The sequence below is a fragment of the Scomber japonicus genome, chromosome 2 (genome assembly GCF_027409825.1).
Source record: "Scomber japonicus isolate fScoJap1 chromosome 2, fScoJap1.pri, whole genome shotgun sequence".
Taxonomy (NCBI): domain Eukaryota; kingdom Metazoa; phylum Chordata; class Actinopteri; order Scombriformes; family Scombridae; genus Scomber; species Scomber japonicus.
In genome coordinates, this window is record NC_070579.1 from 16,824,895 (window position 1) to 16,844,446 (window position 19,552).

Below are 19,552 nucleotides of genomic sequence, written 5' to 3' on the forward strand. Positions count from 1 at the left end.
GACATAATCGAAGAACAGTGATGTGGCCTCAGGGCTGCCCAACGAAGTCCAACTTGTCAGATTTTTTAATGTTTTCCCGCCTAGTTTGACATTGACTTCCAGTTCTCTCTGGCGCCAGGGGTGGATTGGCCATAGGGAGTACCGGGACTTTTCCCGGTGGGCCGGTCAATAATGGGCCGGTGGCTGCCGTTTTTTAACTTTTTTTATTTGTTTATTTAGTTTTTGCTGCGCCTTGCCATGGTTACTCTCCCGGCCCATGGGCAGAAACATGCACCGGCCCACAGAGCTCCGCTGCAGCCTGCAGACACATTAGAGGCCCATTGGCTTGTCTGTCTAAAGAATACCTGGCCCAGTGGCCCTATGATTGGCTACAGAGGCCCAGGAGTCCCACCCACGCTGGTTCTTGACCCCCCCCCCCCCCCCCCCCCCCAACCCCCTCTCGCTCTCCCTCACCTTTGATGACAGGCAATCAGATGAGAGATAGTGAGAGATACTACAACAAAATGGACAATGCGGCTAAAAAGCGAAAAGACGGAGCGGAAAAACAAAGAGATAAAAAAAGAAAAGCTCTAGCAACCGACGCTGCTACGAGCAAAACAAATTCAGAAATGTTTGCTGCGGGGGCCAGCATGGCCGGAGCGGCTTCAGGAGTGGGTCCCTCTCAGCAGCAGGTGTCGGACAGTGAGTCAAGTGAGGCTCCTGCTGCCATGGTGGTGCAGGAGCAGGTTGAGGAAGACTCTCCACCATGTGGAAGTGGTGATAGAGTTTTAAGCAGGTGTGAGCCTGCAGCATGGTGTGGATAAACACTCATTAAATGTTCAGAATGGTTACTAACTGTCTATGAACTTTACTTAACATAATAAATAAACTCTGCATAGTGTGGTGTGTTACAACTAGGCCTAAATCTAGTTATCTAAAGTATTGGAAAACAATAACCATATTCATATACTATCCTGATTAATTGATTAGTTGCTTTTATTAACCACTTAACCACTATTTTCATCAAAGGATGCCACATAATTACAAATCTGCAAGCTTACAACTCACATGTTGCAATGTGATGTGGTTTGAGCATGTAGATCTGCTACTTTCACAATTTTTGATCATTTCTACCTATAATGACTTCCGCCAAATCAGGTCACCAGAGTTAAAGTATTTTAAGTGTCAACATTCACCTTTCTTTGTGCCTATAGTCTAATTTCTTCATGAAGGACATTGATCTAACACCATAACACATATGTAGCCTATGATGTTACATATTTTTTTCAGTCAGTGTTTATGGTTTATTGCTCGTTCAACAGTTTCACATGATACAGTTAAAACTAAGTCAAGCCTATTCAAGTCTCCAGAATATAATGGATATTGTTCAGTATACTAGTGTTATTAAGGGCTTGTGTGTTTAAATGTACATCAACGTGAGTTGGCACAGTATCTGAGCATGGATTGCAGTGGGCCGGTCTGGACCAAAAAGTCCAGGGCCGAATTTTTGTCCCAGTCCAGGCCTGTCTGGCGCACATATGTGAACAGCTTTGACTGTTTTGGTGTTTACACATGTGCACCAGAGAGCACTCAGTCATTGGTGAATGTCAAGGAGCACGTCAGTGACAAAACTATGTCCACATCGGTCTGAATTTGTGTGGTCTGATCCCTGCTAACCAGTTTATTGTCTGACAGAAGCGCTGATTGTACCTGCTGTTGTGATTGTATCTTATCAGTCGAATTACAAGAGTCTCATCTTTCCAAAGGTTCGCCATGAGTACCCACTTAAACATTATAGATGAAGTTTTTCTTCAAATTTTAAGCTGTGAAGTACTTTCAATTCAAGAATCAAATCTTTTCTAAATGTCATTGAGTCATCTCACAACATCTTAAAGGTTTGGGTTTTATTCCAGTGTGTAAGGTTTTTCTTTTTCTTTTTTGTTTTGTTTTTTTGGCTTTAACGAGGGAATAAGAAAGAGGGACTTTCTGTGCTGAAGTCAGATTCATTGTTGACTCAGATGAGGGTGATAAGTGAAGGATCAGGTTCTGGATTAGGCAACATGTTTCAGTAGGTCAACTAATAGGTCAACTTGGGCCGTGGGAAACCATGATTGGCATTTTTCACAGTTTTCTAACATTTTATAGAACAAAATAACCTAATGAATATAGAAATAACTATGTTTTTATATTTTATATATGTATGTGTTTTATGTACAGCATGTGTTTTGTTATCAGGATCAGAATTTGTTGATTAACAGCTTACAAATAACTTGTCCTGGCATTTGCTCCCACAAACATAACATAGAAGAATAAACATAACAGAAGTAAGGTAATAATAATAATGAAAATAACCAGATAAACAAAACACTACTTTTAAATGAAAACCTGAATATTTCTTCTGCAATAGAAAAGTGAAATGAAGGATTTTAGTCTACATTTTTATGATTCAACATTCAAAACATTCATAAAAGCAATCCTGCTTTTTGGTTTCATATTTTATATAATATGAGCAAGATTTAAAAGGGCTCTTTTCATAATTATACACTAAATATCTGTTTTTGACAAGTCCTGTACTCATTACTCAGAAGTGTGTTTGTGTTTCAATTAGTGTGCCTGTGTGTGTACGATGATTGTTCAGTGATTGTGATGTGAATGAAACGTCTCATTGTGATCCTGCGTGTATGTAACCTGTTCTCTGGTCTCTCTTATGAAAGGAGATTTCCTGAATAGACTTATACAATTAAAGGTTATTCAAGTTCCCGCACACTGACAACACTAATGATTAACTGATTAATAGGTAAGTTTCAGGGGCCCGTTTCACCAACTGGCGAGCTGTGACAAGCAACATGAGATACTTTAAGGTCCTCCTGCGTTGATTTTAACACATTTAACTAAACAAGACACTTTGTCATGCCGGAGGACTCACACATTTCAGACTGACAATCATCTGTGAAGTGGAGCAGCGGCACCATTTAAAATCTGAATGTAAGGGGTGCTCGCAAATCGTTTTCATTAAATGGGCCCCAATACAAACTGACGCAGTATCAACTAATAAGACAGAGTAATCAATTATCCAAACGATGATAGAAAATGATTAATCAAACAAAAAGGCTCATAAAAGCATCTGTCATTTCTCGTTTGATGTACAGTAGCTTGTTTTTTCTCTGAAGTCAGATGTAATCTCAGCTATGCAGATAATTAACATTCAAACTTTGTATGTGTTTTTCCAGTTAAACGAGGGTGTCGGTGTGTCGGGGCCATATGAGAGACCTGAAACAAACCACATGGAGACATTTAAGAAAGGGTAAGCTCTTCAAAAAACCTTGCTTGATCCCTTTGATGTTTTTTATTTGAAGGTAGTTACAGAGGCACTTTCTCACTTCTCTCACCTTTTTTCCGCATAGACACCCACTTGTGCCTCCTGTTTCCTAAATGTTTAATCTACCAGCTGCCATTATGTCAAGAGGCAGTTGGCATTTTGTGATGCTTGTAAAGTACATGTTCTCTGATAAAGAGAGGCAGCACAGATATACAGTATGTACAGTATGTGTAAACTGACTGTAAGATAAATCTCTCTCCCACTGACTGTTTTGACATAATTTTAAGTAAACAGTTGACACTTCTTTTCCTGAAGTGGTGCCACTAAAGTTTCTCTGTCTGATTTTTTTCTTTCCAGGAATGACACTTCAAGAAAAGAAGACCTTCCTTCTCCTCCACAGGTAGGCTGAAGTTCACAATTACGCTGTGTGTGTCTCTCTCTCTCGCTCTCTTTCTGTCTGTTGTTGCCTGTTCTGTAGAAAGATTATGTTCCCTAAAGTAAAGGATTGAAAAAGTTTTGTTGTGGAATATCTACTTAAACCCAGGCATCATTTTGGCATTAGCAAACTATATTTAAACCCAGCCATCATGAATCAAGTGTAAGAAACACAGAGGAAGGAACCGCAAGTTTATTTGTGTCAATTAAAAGGTAATTTAAAGGGTCCTACAGGAGACAATAATAGATATTCATATTTTTTTTCAAAGGAATTGAGTAAAGTATGAGATAAAAAAAAAATAAAAAAAAGAAGGAACAGAAGAAAGATATATGAAGAAAAAAAATGACAGTTGAGAGAAATGAATAAATAGCCCTAAATTTAACCCGTGCAAGGTCAACCACTGATGTTTGTTTTAATTGTTGCTAAATTTCCAAAGAATCTTACTCATCAGCATGGGTTAACACTACCACAGAACTGCTTTACTGAACAGAAACTCGTCTGCAGTTTCACAGAAACATGAAATTTCACTTTTGACAGAGGGAGATTTTAGCCTTGCTAAGAAAAGGGAACTTCCTGCTGTTATTCTTTCACAAACACAATCAGCTGTTTAAAACACTGTGGAAAGCCGGTAGTGAATTTAGTGTCGCCGTGGATGCGAGCAGGCATGGAGGAAACTTTAAATCTGGTCCAGGTGTGCTGAACACAATCATGCAGCTTAGCACCAATGTGAGTATTTTCAGAGCAGCCAGATGGATTCTAGTTGCAGCTCAGGCCACAGCTCTCGCCACCAACACATTGTGCCACTGAGCGGCCATCTGGAGCCAATGTGGGGCAGCTCTGATCAGAGGCCGGTGGAGCAGCCTTTCAGCTGGTCATTGATGCCCGGGTTACAGCGCTAGCATCACACAGACATAATTGGTATCATCAGGCCTGCTTTAGCTCTACGTGAGCTGTAGTCAGTTGTTCTTGTTTGTACTCTGACATCATCAATTATCACTGAATAGGAAGTAGATACATGTTGCTTTGTGTGTAGAGTTGCTCTTAATTTGATTTGAATGTTATGGTGGTCCGGCAGAAATCACGAGGCTCGTACGGTTACTGTTTAATTAGCCCGTAGACAGAAGATGAAATCATTTATGAAGCAAAAATGCCAAAACATTTGCTGTTTTCAGATTTTTGTGTGTGAACATTTGCTGTTTTTCTGTATGTTTTGGTTCCGGACAATCGGTCGGACAAAATAAGACATCACCTTGGACTCCAGGATTGTGATGTTCATTTTTCACCATTATCTAACATTTTATAGACTAAACAAGAAATATTTTACTGGCAAAAATAATCAACAGATAATGAAAATAATAGCTGATGCAGCCTCGCTTGTGTTCTTGTCCTTCAGTGGTTTTTAACAAATGAGACAAATGTTTCTCACCTTTCTTTCTTTAACACCCAAACCTTTTATCATAATGTGTCAGTATGTCGTGTGGTATGTGTCATGTGCCATCCGAGTGCAGCGTTTGGTTTAATGTATCAGTGTGAATCCCAGTCCCTGTAAATCGATAACACAGCCGACTCCCCGTCAGAACATGTTGTACCTACTGTACAGAACGAGAAAACTGAGAAGTGAGATCTATCACCCCGCTCATGCAGAGCTTTGACTCGGCTCCTCCTGTTATAAATGTATAGGCCTACAGGTTTACACACAAGCATGGGTGTGTTGTGTAGAGTTGATTAATAGAAAAAATAATGTTTTCAAATTCCTAACCAGCTTTTTAAATGTGAGGACCTGCAGCTTTTTTTCATCGTATGTGACTCATATGTGACTTTAAACTGAACTGGGGCTTTAACTGACAAAACAATTAAGATATTACTCTTTTTATCTAACATTTGGCTCAATGTCCTCATGATCATATTCTTCATAGATGTTATTTATCTATCTATAATTCTGTCATCCCGTCTTTAACATAATGTAATTTAGCTCTAATCTGATCTGCTCTGTACACACACACACACACACACACACACACAGATATTACATGTCTGTCTGCTCTGGAGAAGGGATCTCTCCTCTGTTGCTTTTCCATTTTCCTTCTGAGGTTTTTGGAGATTTTCCTTTTCTAATCAAGGCTCTCAGGATTGAAGGATGTTGTACGCTCATGTACAATTTGTATAAAAAAAAAAAACATCCCTGAGGCAAATTTGTGATATTAGGCTAGACAAATAAAAATGTACTTGACATAAATCGATCATAAAAATAATAATCTCAGTGTTTTGAAATCGGCTCAGTTGGTCGGTATGCCAGAGGGAGAAAAAAAAGCAAAGCTATCAGAGACCAAGCTCATATCAGACTAAATCCTCCTGATGTATGTGCGTGCGAGCGTTCGTGTATGGTATACGCTCATCTGTGTGCCATCTCAGCAAAATGCTCCCTCAATTTAAAATTTAAAATTTAAAATTGTTTGTACACTGTCCTTAAGCCCCCCAAACATAGCTTAATCATTATCTAACACATCCCCACACCACCCCTACACACACACACACACACACACACACACAGTAGCTCTGTCTTGCCCTCTCTTTGCACCAGCTGGATGGCCACGATGACGTAATCATGGTTGAAGTGTGTTGGTGTGAACACAGTGGCCGATGTTCCAGGAAACTGTGTTGGTGTGTGTGTGTGTGCACGTACACAGCAGGGCCACGGCGAGCTGTAACATCTGTGCTCATGTTAATCCATCCTAAGAGCATCTTGTACTTGTATTGTCCTCGACTGATGCCAGAGAGCAGCCGTTCACCAGTGATTCTGCTGGTGATTATTGTCAGTTAGCTGATTGATCAATTCACTACAACGAGCTTACGAGCAGCAAAAACTAATCATCAGGCAAAAGTGACCAAATGTGTTGCTACTGTATTAACTTTTTTTATCAAATATCCTTTAACGAGTCATTTAAATAGAAAATAACATATTTGATGCTTATTTAAGAAACCTTTTTGCCCCCACAAGAGATAAATAACAAATATGTCCGTGGGTTGTTGTCAAGTCACTCTCCTCTCACCGTATCTCACCTCTGAGACTCATTACATTACATAACACCCACTTCAAGGACCCAGTAGACTCCTCCGTTGCAGAGCCTAATGAGTCCATAATTTCAATTGCACGATTACCTTCAACGCTTAACCAGAAGGTCACACAAAGTACAGTCGTTATTGAGGAAGGAGTAAATCAGAAGCTAGCTGCTTATTAGCAAATAATTAACGTGTTTTTCTCGGATCAAAGACGTTGTGGTCAAAAGAAGTTATAGGAGAACAGACTGTTATGTTAATGAACCAATATTTACTATAATAGTCTGTGAATCTTCATTTTCTCTTTCATATGAAATGTTTGTGATCAACAAAGAAGTTGCTAATTGGCACAAAACACAGTAATCAATCACATTGAATAGTCATTATCACTTATTGTGTTTGTTTTTTATTCAATTTTAACTCAGTATCTGTTATATAATATTTTATTTAGGTCTAGCTTTGTTTTAATCTTGTTTTATGAAACACCTTGGACATAAAAAGGTGCTACACAAATACAATTATTTTTATTATCATGACAAAAATAGATATCTTGACTTAAGGTCCTCTTGCTTTGTTCTTTTTGGAGCTTTCATTAGTATCACAGTCACTGAGGAAGACCAAAACTATTGAGTTGATCTTCAGCTCAGAAGCTTTTTAGTCTATAATGTTTGGCTCAGCTCCTCTACACCCAACAGGGCTTTTTATGGAAGACATTTTGACATGTCACAGTAGGGAAAGCACAGGTGTAAATAATAAAATTAATGAGGTCTGAATGCATGCTGGCTCACCGTCAGTGTCACGACTGACGGGGAACATAGCAGAGCCGCCATTAATTTTATAAGTAACACCTGTGTTTTTCCTAATGGCAAATGAAAATGCCTGCCAGGAAAAAGACCTGTTGAATGATCGATTGTGGGTTGTTGTTTTTTTTCGTTAAACCAGAAATGTTGGGAATAAAAAATAATCATAATCATCTTAGTACTAGCACTTTTTACAGGGAGCATCACTGTCAGTTCATGAATGACACAAAAAATAATCATATGCAGAGAACATTTATTAATATTCACCTCTGTGACACATCATTCACGCACACAGCCACACTAGACCTTTGTTATCCTAAAATGTTCCTTACATGTATTTACATAATTTTGTGTATCTGTGATAAGCAAGGGCTGCCGCTGTGTTGATTTGTTTGACAGGTTTGTTTTGTTTGTTAATGCACAAAGGATCTAGACGCTAATACGACCGAACGTGTCATTCCTCTGAACGTTGTGTAGTGTGGATCTGTGATAAGGGGATTTGGTATGTGAGTTGGTGCAGAACGTACTGGTCGAGGTTGTGGGAGGGGGGGGGGGGGTGTTTCTTGACTTGAAAACAGTGGCGGTAAGCACAACTTAGGGGAAATTTCCGCTGTTAGTTGGTCACAGGCCACACATTCTCTGGGCATTAATACCACATTGTATCCTCCGTGATTCCCGTCACATCAAAGCTGTTTCCCATACAGCAGCTGAGGGGTCTTGATAACTGTCTTTTTGTTTTGGCCACATGCCCCCCAATTTCCCCCCCCACACACACACACACACACACACACACCTGAGACTAATCATGTTGCTCCCTGTAATCAGTCACAAAGCTGCCAAAAAAAACAAAATGAGTGCTGTAACTGGATTCAAGTACAACCCCCCCCCCCCCCCCCCCCACCCACCACACACACACACACACACACACCCGCGTCCCCTGTCCCGTAAAGTAGTCTGTGGCATTCATGGGGTCTAGTAGCAGTGTTTCTTGATCTGTTTTTTTTTTTTCATAAAAATAGCTCGGTCCCACGCCCAGACAGAGGAAATGGGATCCCATGGGCTTAGCGCTAAGTGACCCATGTACACGTTCGTTCTAAATGCATGACCAGCTGAGCGTGTTGCGCCCCCCTCCAAATTATTTACTATTTACTTATTGTGGATAGGCGGAGCGGTTCAGAAAGAAAGGAGAGAGAGGAGAAGCTGATTGGGGGTTAAACAAATTTTGAAAAAGGTAGAAGAGTAGCATGTAGTTCCTGTGCTCTGAGCTTAATCTATAGAGAGAGGGGGGGGGGGGTGCTTTGAGAGAGAGAGAATATCATCCAGTCAGCCTACGTGTGCAGGCTCACAATCTGTCTGCTTTTTTTGTTTGTCCTCAACTCCCTCCCTCTCTCCTTCGTTCCCTCACTTACCCCTCCCCTCTCTCTCTCCCTCTTGCTCTAGCTGCTGTGAAACAAACAAGTCCAGGGTGGTTCTCGGGTGGGGAATATATGCGTGTCGGGCAAGGGAGAAAGGAAGAAGGCTACTGTAGAGAAAAGAGAGAGAGGGAGAAAAAAAATAAGGGAGGGAGTGAGGGAAGGAGGGAGGGAGGGATTCCAGAGGGTGAAAGACGAGGGAGGAGCCAATCCAGTCCTGCTCTCACACACACATAGGCAAAGGAGGTGGGCGGATGTTTTGGCCAGCCCAGGCAGCCAATGAGGAGCAGGGAACAGCCCCTCTGCTAGGGCAGGGCCAGACCGAGGGAGTGTGTGGCTCAACTTAAAGAGTGTGTTCACTGGCTGGCTGTCGTTCATTGAGCGCTCTTTTCCTTTCTCTCATGGTTGTGCAGACGCTAAGAATGAAGATCCAGGAGTCGCCCGTCACTTGTGACACGGGGAGGGTCGGCGGAGAGGTGCGAGGCTCCGACCCAGACTGCGAGAAGACGAGCTGTGAGGACGTCCCCCGTCTGGACCTGACAGCGCTGACTGAGGACAGCAACTGGGGAGGTGAGGGAGTAGCCGATCCTGTTGTTGTTGTTGCTCTTCTCATGCTATAGATTTCTTCTCCACACATGCATTCATTACCTTATTCTGGATTATGATTTAATAGTCTCTGGATTACGAAGCTTTCCGCACAAACACAAACATGTCCAGACAACCCACTCGCTGCTCTTCCACCCAGCTTCTGCACATGGGTGTCTGGGTAGCAGCTGCACACCTTCTGCTGTCTCTCCTCCTCCACCTCCTCCTCCTCCTCCTCCTCTCCTTCCTGATGCAGCTCCTTCTGGCTCTCCTGCAGGATTTAATTGTAAAAGATCCTCTTAAGTTCTCTAGACACCTATATCTGGAGGAGAAACGTCCCCCCGGAGACGTGTTTGTTTGCTCGGTTTGAGAGATAAGGCAGCGCTGCAGACAGTGCTGCAGACAGTTTGTTGTTTTGCTGCTGTTGAATTATGCCACACGGGATCCTTGAATCACATTTCACAGAGAAAATATTAAAGGAGTAAACTGTTTTTTTTACCAGCATGCATCAGATATTTGGCATATTTATGTCAGTGAATAGTTTCCAGACATGACTGCTGCTGCAATTCCCAGTCAATATCAATCATTAAAGGGGTCAGATTGTGATAACAGTGCACGATTGGACTAGTTGTAGAAACTTGGTTTGCATTTGGAGAGTTTATTGATCCTGGTTGATATTTTAAGACTTCTGTATTTCAAAAAAACCTGTTTTAATTTGGTGTTGCGAGCAGCTTGTGTCGGCTCTGTAAATCCAGGAATAGTGACTGTGTGATATCTGCATGTGCACTCACTGGCAGCTCTGCACAAGATCAAATTAGATACAACTGATGTCCAACTAATTTATTGATGTCGGTTTATCAGATGCCATTTTGCAACGCAGAGTTTGCGGAAGTAGCCACAAGCATTGAGTTAGTTATATGTCTCCTCCACCTCCTCCTCCTCCTTCTTCTCTTTGCTGCTGAGTTTGTTATTAATGCGTTTGTTTGTGCAGCGCTGGCGTTTGTGCAGAAAGGAAGTCGTGCACACTCGCCGTGCGCTAGAAACTGTGATTGTTTTGTTAGGACATTGTGACAGAGCGGAGGTGGGCGGAGGTTCTGCAGCGTTCAGCAGTGAAAGCTGAGCACTTTGCTGAACTATATACAGGAATGATCACTAACAGGTTTATACCTACAGCCAAGTACAGTTAAAGGGCATGTTGCCACGTGTGTTGACATCTTTCTGCTGCTAAAGTTGGTCACTACTCCGACTCCCACCGCCACCGCCGCCACCACCACCACCACCACCGCTGCTATCACTGTTTCCTGTTTGATGTGGCAGCCAGAGCAAAAAAAAAAATGTTCCATGCAACAAATCTCTCAACTTGACTACCTCATGTTTAGGATCTGCAGCAGCCGCATTGTATGTTATGTGGAGCTCTCTAGTGGCCAAATTATATACATGAAAAAACAGCTCTGGGCGCTCTGGGAGAGGTTGTTGTTTTTTTTTTGTCGGCTGTCTCTGTGGTGTTCCTGCCAGAAGAAGAAGTCAAGAAGTGAAATATTGACCATGAGCAAACAAACTGTCAAGGCTGTTATTTGAAGGTATGCTGTGACTCTCCGCCAGGCACACGGACGCTCTGATTGGGTTTGGCTCATTAAAATGTAACTCACGTCGAAGGAGAATTCACAAACCTGATGGCTGTTTTTTTTTTTTTCTCTGACATTGTGGAGATATTTTGTGTGGGGTCTCTCCTGTACATTCTGTCCTCAATGCATAACTGAGCTCGTAGCAGGTTGGTGGTGGTGGGGCACGCCACAGGGAGCCTGCGTGATTGGCTGTGACAGGCCCTTCATACATACACACACATACATGCAGGATCTCGTTAGGTCCCTGAGATGCTGATCAGATCAGGTCCTCTGAAGCATAAGGCCATGAGGCCGGGCTCGCTGCAGTTGTGTAAATGTATTGTGAGAGATTAGAGGGGTTTTTTTTCTTTTTCTATGTGTTTGGCACGTTTGTTCTTCAAGAAAGAGAGCCAAAGAAGGATTTATGCTCAGGCAGAAGGAGCCAAACTGACTCAGCATTTTAATAAAGCGCTATAACGATAGTGAGTATTGTTAGAGGATGTGTGCATACTGTACAGAGGGTGTAATACTGTACAAATGGGTATGAGGTGGATGATGGCATTAGGCAGCGCTGTGGGACCTTTGTCCCAGTACGCTTCGTGCCAGCGCCTGTCATGGTGACCTGATATTTGTTGCTGCTGCTGCGTCCTTGCCTGTCTGCCAGCAACGTTGGAAAGACACAAGCAGACGTTCAAACAGGAAGACGAGGCTCTGAAGCTCAAATGTCTATTCTCATTTCCCATATTTGATGCAACAAGAAAGGCGCATGCTGCTTTCTTTTACTTCTGTTTCGTTGTTTTCATGCTTTCATCTCATTCCTCTCCCCTCTCTCTCCCCCCTTTTTTTGTCCTTTGCTCCTCTAGATTCTTCATTGTTTAACTCCCCTTTCCTTGATTTCAAAAGCATTTTCCATCAGAGTGTTTGTGATGGTAAGTGTTACATCACTGTCAGCGCTGCATATAACATGTCAGAGAGAAAGAAGAGGCTGTCTTGAGTGACCTTTTCCCGCTGCATGGCAACATGCTTGAATGATGTGGAACATTGTGGCCGAGCGTCTCCCACACACACAACAACCTTTAGTGAAATGGCAAACTGGCATGTCTTTTTTTTTTTTTTTTTGGTTTCATTAGTCTTGTTAATCTCGAACTGAGCAGTTGATTTAAAGGATTAATTTTCAAATGCCATGGAGCCTCGCTGGCCGGCCGCAACGCCACTGCACTCTGAGCTAGATAATAGACCTCAGAGGATACTCTGCGTGATTGAGAGTTTCACCTGCCCCACTGTGAGCGAGCGCTAACATGCTGGCGGAGTTCCTACTTGATAAACTGCACGTACCTGCAAGTGCAGGAGGGACCCCCGGGACTCCAGAAGTGGAATTTGAGCTTAAGTCGCTTCACAAACGCCCCAACTCACCCCAGCTAAGAAAAATATGCATGTGCAGTTTTAGGCTGGGCGTGCATATTTTCCCGGGCGCATACTGACACCTTGAATGTTTACACTGACGGTTGGTTTCCCTCAGAGCTTGTTTTTACTCCCTCCATCTCCTCTCCCTGTGTGAAGGACTCACTCACTGTATTTCTAGAGCCCTCTGACACTCCTTTTTTCTGTGAAATCAGCGTTTGTATTCCTGCTGGGGTTTCATGTTTCGAAAGGTTCTACAGACAATCAGATATTCCTCTGTCTGGCCCACGTGCTCGGACAGATACATGCTAATTAATCTCTCACCGTGCAGAGTGGAAACTAAAACACAAACTCATCACCGTACCTCTCACCAGGGGTCGCACCCTGACATTATCCCACCGAGAGCCAGGGCATTATTAATAGCCCCAGGGATTGTTAGGGGTATCTGCATGGCTATTTTCACCACACGTAATGATTGCCTGAGTGGTGGAGACTGTAACCAGGGGATGGAGAGAGAGAGAGAGAGAGAGAGAGAGAGAGAGAGAGAGAGAGAGAGAGAGAGAGAGAGAGAGAGAGAGAGAGAGAGAGAGAGAGAGAGAGAGAGAGAGAGAGAGAGAGAGAGAGAGAGAGAGAGAGAGAGAGAGAGAGAGAGAGAGATTTACCCAGTTGCCCACAGTTTCAGAAAAACATCTGTGACTGTCGAGTCCCAGAGGAAGTTGTTTTTTTTTTTTTTTTGTTTAGTTTTTTCTTCTTCTCACAGTCATTTTAGAGAGAGCAGCTTAATCACATCTACTAACTTTCACAAAGTCAGAGGGGATCTAAGAGGATGTTACCAGGGAGAAAAATGGCCTCACAACTGTCTATACAACGAGATTTTATGCCTGTTCTTAAAAACAAGCGAACTGTTGGACTTTCCCACAAACATTTTGACACATCTTTCATGTTGCTTACACAGCTGAGTGTAACAAATCAATTTTATATTAGCTAAAAGGAACATAAATATCACTCAGTATTAAGGCTGGGCGATTGTGACAAAAATCAAAATCACGATTAATTGAACTTTTAACCTCGATTACGATTAATTAACGATTATCTCCACCCTTGATGAACAATTATGTATTTTCACAGTTTCTTTAGGAAGTGAAAATAATGATGATTTAAGGTGTGACGCTGTGGTTAATGTCTAGTTTACTTGATTAGAACTATGTAAAGATCATGGTTTGGGTTCAAATGATCACTGGAGACAAGTTCCTTAAAGATATGCAACCTTTACTGTCATGGCAACAGTGAACACCACGATTAATTGACATGAGCAAGATTAAGTCGATTAGAGTTTCTAAATATCGGTTTCGATTATTTTTCAATTACTTGCCCAGCCTTACTCAGTAGTCATTTAAACAGTCATTTAAAAAGATAAGAAAGTAACTGTCTGAATAAGAGTTATAAGAAGGTGGAACCACACAATATTTTAAGTTTTGCTCGAAAAAAAGTTGTTTATCAAACTAAATGCTTGAAATGTCTGTAATCACTGCAGCTCATGAGGAAAAGTGTTTCATCATGTTGTAGCTGCGGAGCTTTCGGGAATGATCCAGTGACTGTTGTTTCTGTATAAAGGGCGGTGATGAGTTGTTTGTCGGTCAGAGTGCGCCACATTTCCCAGACTAACTTTTTATTTTTTTTAACGTTTTATTCGCCTGTGTGTGTGTGCGTGTGTGTGTGTGTCTTCAGTTTGACAGCGATGCCAAACTAACAGTAAATGTGTGTATTTGTGTTTTAATACAGAACCAGTACCGTACTCGCCTCTGCAGAGGGAGAGTATGGACCGTGAGGAGGCTCGACTGTCCCCCCACGCCGGAGGACGCCTGATTCGCCAGCTGCTGGAGGAGGACAGCGACCCAATGGTGTCCCCTCGTTTTTACGCCTATGGACAGTGCCAGCAGTACCTGGACGACACTGAAGTGCCTCCCTCACCACCAAACGCACACTCGTTTGTCAGGTAAACACAGATCAAACGTTCTTCTGTCGACTTAATTACTGCAGTAAATGAGTAGAGGCGGTACGAAGAAGCTGTCAGCTGGACGTTAACAATTTTGTGTGTCTCTCCAGTCGCAGGAGGAGTTCATCTCTCGGCTCCTGTGACGACGATAAAGAGGAGCTGACGTCCGCCCAACTCACAAAGAGGATTCATGTGTTGAAGAAAAAGATCCACAAGTTTGAGGAGAGGTTTGAAGACGAGCGAAAATACAGAGTAAGTAGTAACGACCTGTCCATTAATCATAGTGATTAATGATTCTGGTGACACATTAGGAGGGAGTAAAGAATAGAGACTTTCATGTAGGCTTCATGTTTTTTGTCTTATAAAAACGCAGATGAGCCCGCACTGACCTCTACTACAGATTCATGGTGGCAGTTTAACATAATGTGCTGAAAGGAGAGTCAGATGTTTTATCTTTGTTCTGTTTTTTTTTTCAGCCATCTCACGGCGACAAAGTTGCAAACCCAGAAGTGCTGAGATGGGTGAATGAACTGGCCAAGCTTCGCAAAGACCTAAAAGGTACAACCAAAATTTTAAAATCACTCCTAAAACCAGCTTATAGTTTCTCTGTAATAAGATAGTATATCTCATATATGTTTGGTCTCTTTCCGCCATCAGAACACAAGCTCCTGCAATCCGAGGAAGACCTGCCGCCTCTGACCCGCCAGCGCAGCAACACACTGCCCAAAAGCTTCGGCTCTCAGCTGGAGAAGAAACCACAGCAGGAGAAGGTGCAGAAGCCACCGGTGGAGAGCACGCTGGAAACGATCATGAAGAAGCTGGAGGAGAAGAGGGAGGAGGTGAACCGTCCCGAGGACATCAAGGTAAGAAGATGAAGATGCACTCATGGGAAGAAATGAATAAATCATACAGAGAAAATGAATGATACATGAAAGATAAACAGCATAAAGCAGGGGATGTGATTCATTTCAATTAGTGTGAAATTGAGTGTTTGTGTTTTCTCTTCCTGGCAGGATATGACCCGGGAGCAGATCGGAGCAGAGAAGGTCGCCCTGCAGAAAGCTCTCCTCTACTACGAGAGCATACACGGCCGACCGGTGAGTCTCCCCCGTCCTCCACAACACAGATACAAGCAGCTCCTTTGAGAGGCCGCCGCTCCATTTATCTGATCTCCAGCCGCATTGGTCCAAAAGGAGAAAATCTTGTTTACTGCTTGATTTTGACCCAGATTGCAAGTCAAGGGTGAATAATGTCTCAAGCAGCAGTGTGTGTGTATGTGTAGGGGGGGGGGTTAGCTTTGTGAGTCATGACAAATGAAAAGGATGTTTTTAGTTTAGTTTTTGAAATATTTTCCTTTATTTGGAATTTTGTTCATTTTCCATGAGGAAACTAAATATTTATCATCGAAGGAGCTTTGAAATTGCAATAATAGCGGTGTCCAATCACTGCTTGTATTGTCGTATATGAGGAAGTGCAGCTGACCTTGCTGCCACCTCTGTCTCTGCTCATGCTGCATGCCCTGGTGGTTTGTGGTTAATGACGGTCACGTGGCCTGAACAGTTGAAGCGAGCACTCAGGGCCAATCTGGGTTAGCCATCATGTTGTTTTATGTCAGGCAGAGGACGACAGGAAGTACTGTACTAACAAGGTGTCTTTTTTTTTTTTTTTTTTTGCTACTTCAGGTGACCAAAAGCGAGAGGCAGATCATGAAACCTCTGTACGACAGATACCGACTGGTCAAGCAGATCCTGTGCAGAGCCTCCACCATCCCCGTCATTGTAAGTTATCACATCTTCTTAACCCCCCCCTTTTTTCTTTTCCTTTTTCTCCCCCTTCTTCCGCAGCTGCCTGGTCGTCCTGCTGCTCTTTGACAGGAGAGCGGCAACGATCAGCACATTGTCAAAACGTCTGCTGACACTTAATCCCAGATCACACCGGCTTTAGTGCCCCGATGTGGGAAGCGGTGGCAGCCGTGCCACAGGCGTGTTTTCCACCTGCAAGGCTTTAAGTCCAGCTTTAGCAGCTCAGTGAATCAGCGGTCAAAAGGAGGTCGTAAGGCGGCAGATTGAGTTCACAGCACGGTGTGAGCAGCTGAGTGCAGGAGAGGGTCAGGAAACGGACAGACTGTTAAGATAAGAAAGGCGATAAGAAACAAAAACCTACTGTCATCAGTTGATCATGTTATTTTAATCTGTAATCATAATGTGCTGTATTCTTTTATTCAACTATTAAATAACATTTTTGTTCATTATGTAAGATATGATCTGCATTATGGACACTCTGTATCCATTATATAATGCACTAATCTCTATCATGGAAATTGCTGTAGATTATTTTATACAACAGAATTTATTATTGTCGTGGACAGGTAGCGGCAAATGATGCTGCATGAATCCTGAATATTTTTTCAGTCTGAGGACTTTTTTTTAGCTTTTAACACCGAAACAAGCAGCACTTCTTGTGAAATAGTTAAAAAAATGACACCTAATAGTAAATGTTGTTAAATCCTTTTGGTTGCCATCATGATCCTGATCTCTAGTGGAGTTTATCTCCTCTCAAAAAGTCAGGATTAGTGTGCTGAATGAATCTATTTTAGATTTTTATAACCTATTTTCTTTATTATATTATATTATTTTATTTTACAATCCTGGTGTAAAATAAGCTTCTGTTGTGGTGTTCCGGAATAAGGATGACGACCTCCTTATAGGCTCAGAATAATAATAATAATAATTATAATGAATTCAGGTTGTCCCATTTCTGTGGTGCTGAGCTGGGAAAAAAGTATAAAAGAAAGAAAAGACTGGACATCAAAGCTTAGAAACAGTATTTATTGAAAAGAAGAATTTTTTTTCTTGGTGGCCTTGCTGTTAAACGCCAGCGTGAGCGTCTCTGCCTGGTTAACTCCTCCTCCTTCTCAACCGTCACCACAGGGTTCCCCCTCCAGCAAGCGCAGAGGTCCCCTCCTTCAGCCCATTATCGAGGGCGAAACCGCACTCTTCTTCGATGATATCAAGGTGAAGAGCTGCTGCTGCTTCAATAATCAGTCACCAGCTCCCCGAAACCCCCAACCCGCCCTGCCCTCCCACCACCCACCCCATATTTACTACCATTCACCCCCCCCCCCCCCCCCTAAAACACCTGATTGCTGCCTGGTGATTGGGCAGTTGCCTGTTTTCCCGCCATGAGCATCTGTAGAAAAGCATTTGTAGAGGTGTTGAATCAGTAGCTGCCTGGATCTCATATTTGAATCGCTGTGATTTTTTAATTATTATTTTTTTTAAATCCAGATTTATGATCTGAACATGACGTGTTTTTGAAGTGTAACTGTGGTTTATTGCAACTGTTGGTCTTATTTTTCAAAGCTGTTGCTGTTATTTCCATCGATAACGCGATGGTTAGTTACTGAAATGTGGGAACGCAGCACCATCGCAAAAAGACAAACGTGACATGAAATGAACAATGACAACATATAACATTTACACTCAGAAGACACAACAAAAAACTAGACAAAACCAAACCAAACCAAAGAGGTCTTAAACAATGCCCAGACTATGTTGGAAAAAATATGATAACACACTGTAAGTAATACTAAACATTAAGTGGTCTCACTTCTGGTTTCATCTCAGATAAAGAGGTTTAGCTCTCTGATACATGTACTACAGCACAGAAGATACTTCTACAGTTTCCAGCTGCATCAAAGTTAAATAACTTCAATAAAACTTAACTAGCAACTTATATAACAAACACTTCAAAATCCGTTCACATGGTGTCAGTGGTCGTCGTGTTCCCAGATCTCAGTAACTACTCTGAGTTCAGTGTTAAAATAACAGCTACATATAATGAGACCTGTGTTGTAATAAAGCAGAATGATCCTTTAAGTGTGTTTTAAGGCAACTTAATGGATCTCTGCTGTCTCTGTGTTTGAATGCAGGCTGTTGATATCACGTTTGATAGTAGTAGCTTCTCAGTGGACTGTGTGTCTCCTAGCCGACGGCCTTCATTAGCTCTCATCTACACACACTAACGAGTGCAGAATCACAGATGAGGAGCATGGACGTGCGTTTTGCTGCTGCACCTTGATGATTGTTAACCATCGATGACTAACTCTGCACGATTCTCACGCACCTTGGCTATCGAGCCCAGAGGCCGGCTGACCGCAGGGACACCGCTCATTGCGAGATGCGACCTTTAACCCCTCCGCCCCCACCCTCAGCCACCATCTGACCCCTCCCTCTCTCTTTAATTCTGCAGGAGGAAGAAGACGGCTCGGAGGACGAGGGAGACACAAAGACCCAGTTCACCGTGACGGTGCGGCCCGACCTCAGTGTGCTCAGCTTCCTGGACCACATAGACGAGGAATCGGATGGTTTCATTTCACCAGTGGACGAATTTTCACCCTCAAAGAACACCACCGACATGAGGCTGTCCAACCTGCACTCCGCCACCACGTAAGCAAGAAAAGAGAGAACACACAGCATCTCCTCATAATTAGTTTTTCATTCATACATTTCTCATCAGCCATTAAATAAACAGGTGATTAACCCTTTATGAAGATAACACATTCACAATCAACTATCATGATTGAAGTAATGTACCGAATGTGAAGAATGCAATATGTTTGATAAGTCATTTTTAAATAAATATGGGTCAAATTTTTAAAAATGTGAATCAGCTGCTCAATAATAAGTTTATTGTGGGTCACACTTCAGGGTGTTTTTATTGCTCTTAGATGTAAAAACAGGATCACATTAGACCTTAAAAGTGTGTAAGGGTTAAATATGTCTTTAGTGTGACGTAGATCTCTCAATGTTTCTGTGCTTCTTTTCCTCATAGGCAAGAACTTGTGGAGCAACTCCAAGAGACCAGAGAGGAGAAGAAGAGAATCCGTAAGAGCCTGAAAGAGTTCGAGGACCAGTTTTTGAGACAAAATGGAAGGTAAAAAAAACAAAAAAAAGAGGAATTT

At 42.4% G+C, this 19,552-nt stretch overlaps 1 protein-coding gene across 1 annotated transcript in view; it reads left to right on the plus strand.

Annotated features, from left to right (window-relative positions):
* Positions 1–19,552, plus strand: part of fam13a (family with sequence similarity 13 member A) — a 61,383-nt gene that overhangs the window by 40,408 nt on the left and 1,423 nt on the right. The window contains exons 13-24 of the mRNA XM_053326276.1: positions 3,210–3,283; positions 9,353–9,573; positions 12,056–12,121; positions 14,376–14,589; positions 14,700–14,841; positions 15,066–15,147; positions 15,247–15,452; positions 15,603–15,686; positions 16,272–16,367; positions 17,520–17,603; positions 18,841–19,037; positions 19,423–19,524. Coding sequence (XP_053182251.1) covers positions 3,210–3,283; positions 9,353–9,573; positions 12,056–12,121; positions 14,376–14,589; positions 14,700–14,841; positions 15,066–15,147; positions 15,247–15,452; positions 15,603–15,686; positions 16,272–16,367; positions 17,520–17,603; positions 18,841–19,037; positions 19,423–19,524 — 1,568 coding nt within the window. The remainder of the gene's footprint in view (positions 1–3,209; positions 3,284–9,352; positions 9,574–12,055; positions 12,122–14,375; positions 14,590–14,699; positions 14,842–15,065; positions 15,148–15,246; positions 15,453–15,602; positions 15,687–16,271; positions 16,368–17,519; positions 17,604–18,840; positions 19,038–19,422; positions 19,525–19,552) is intronic.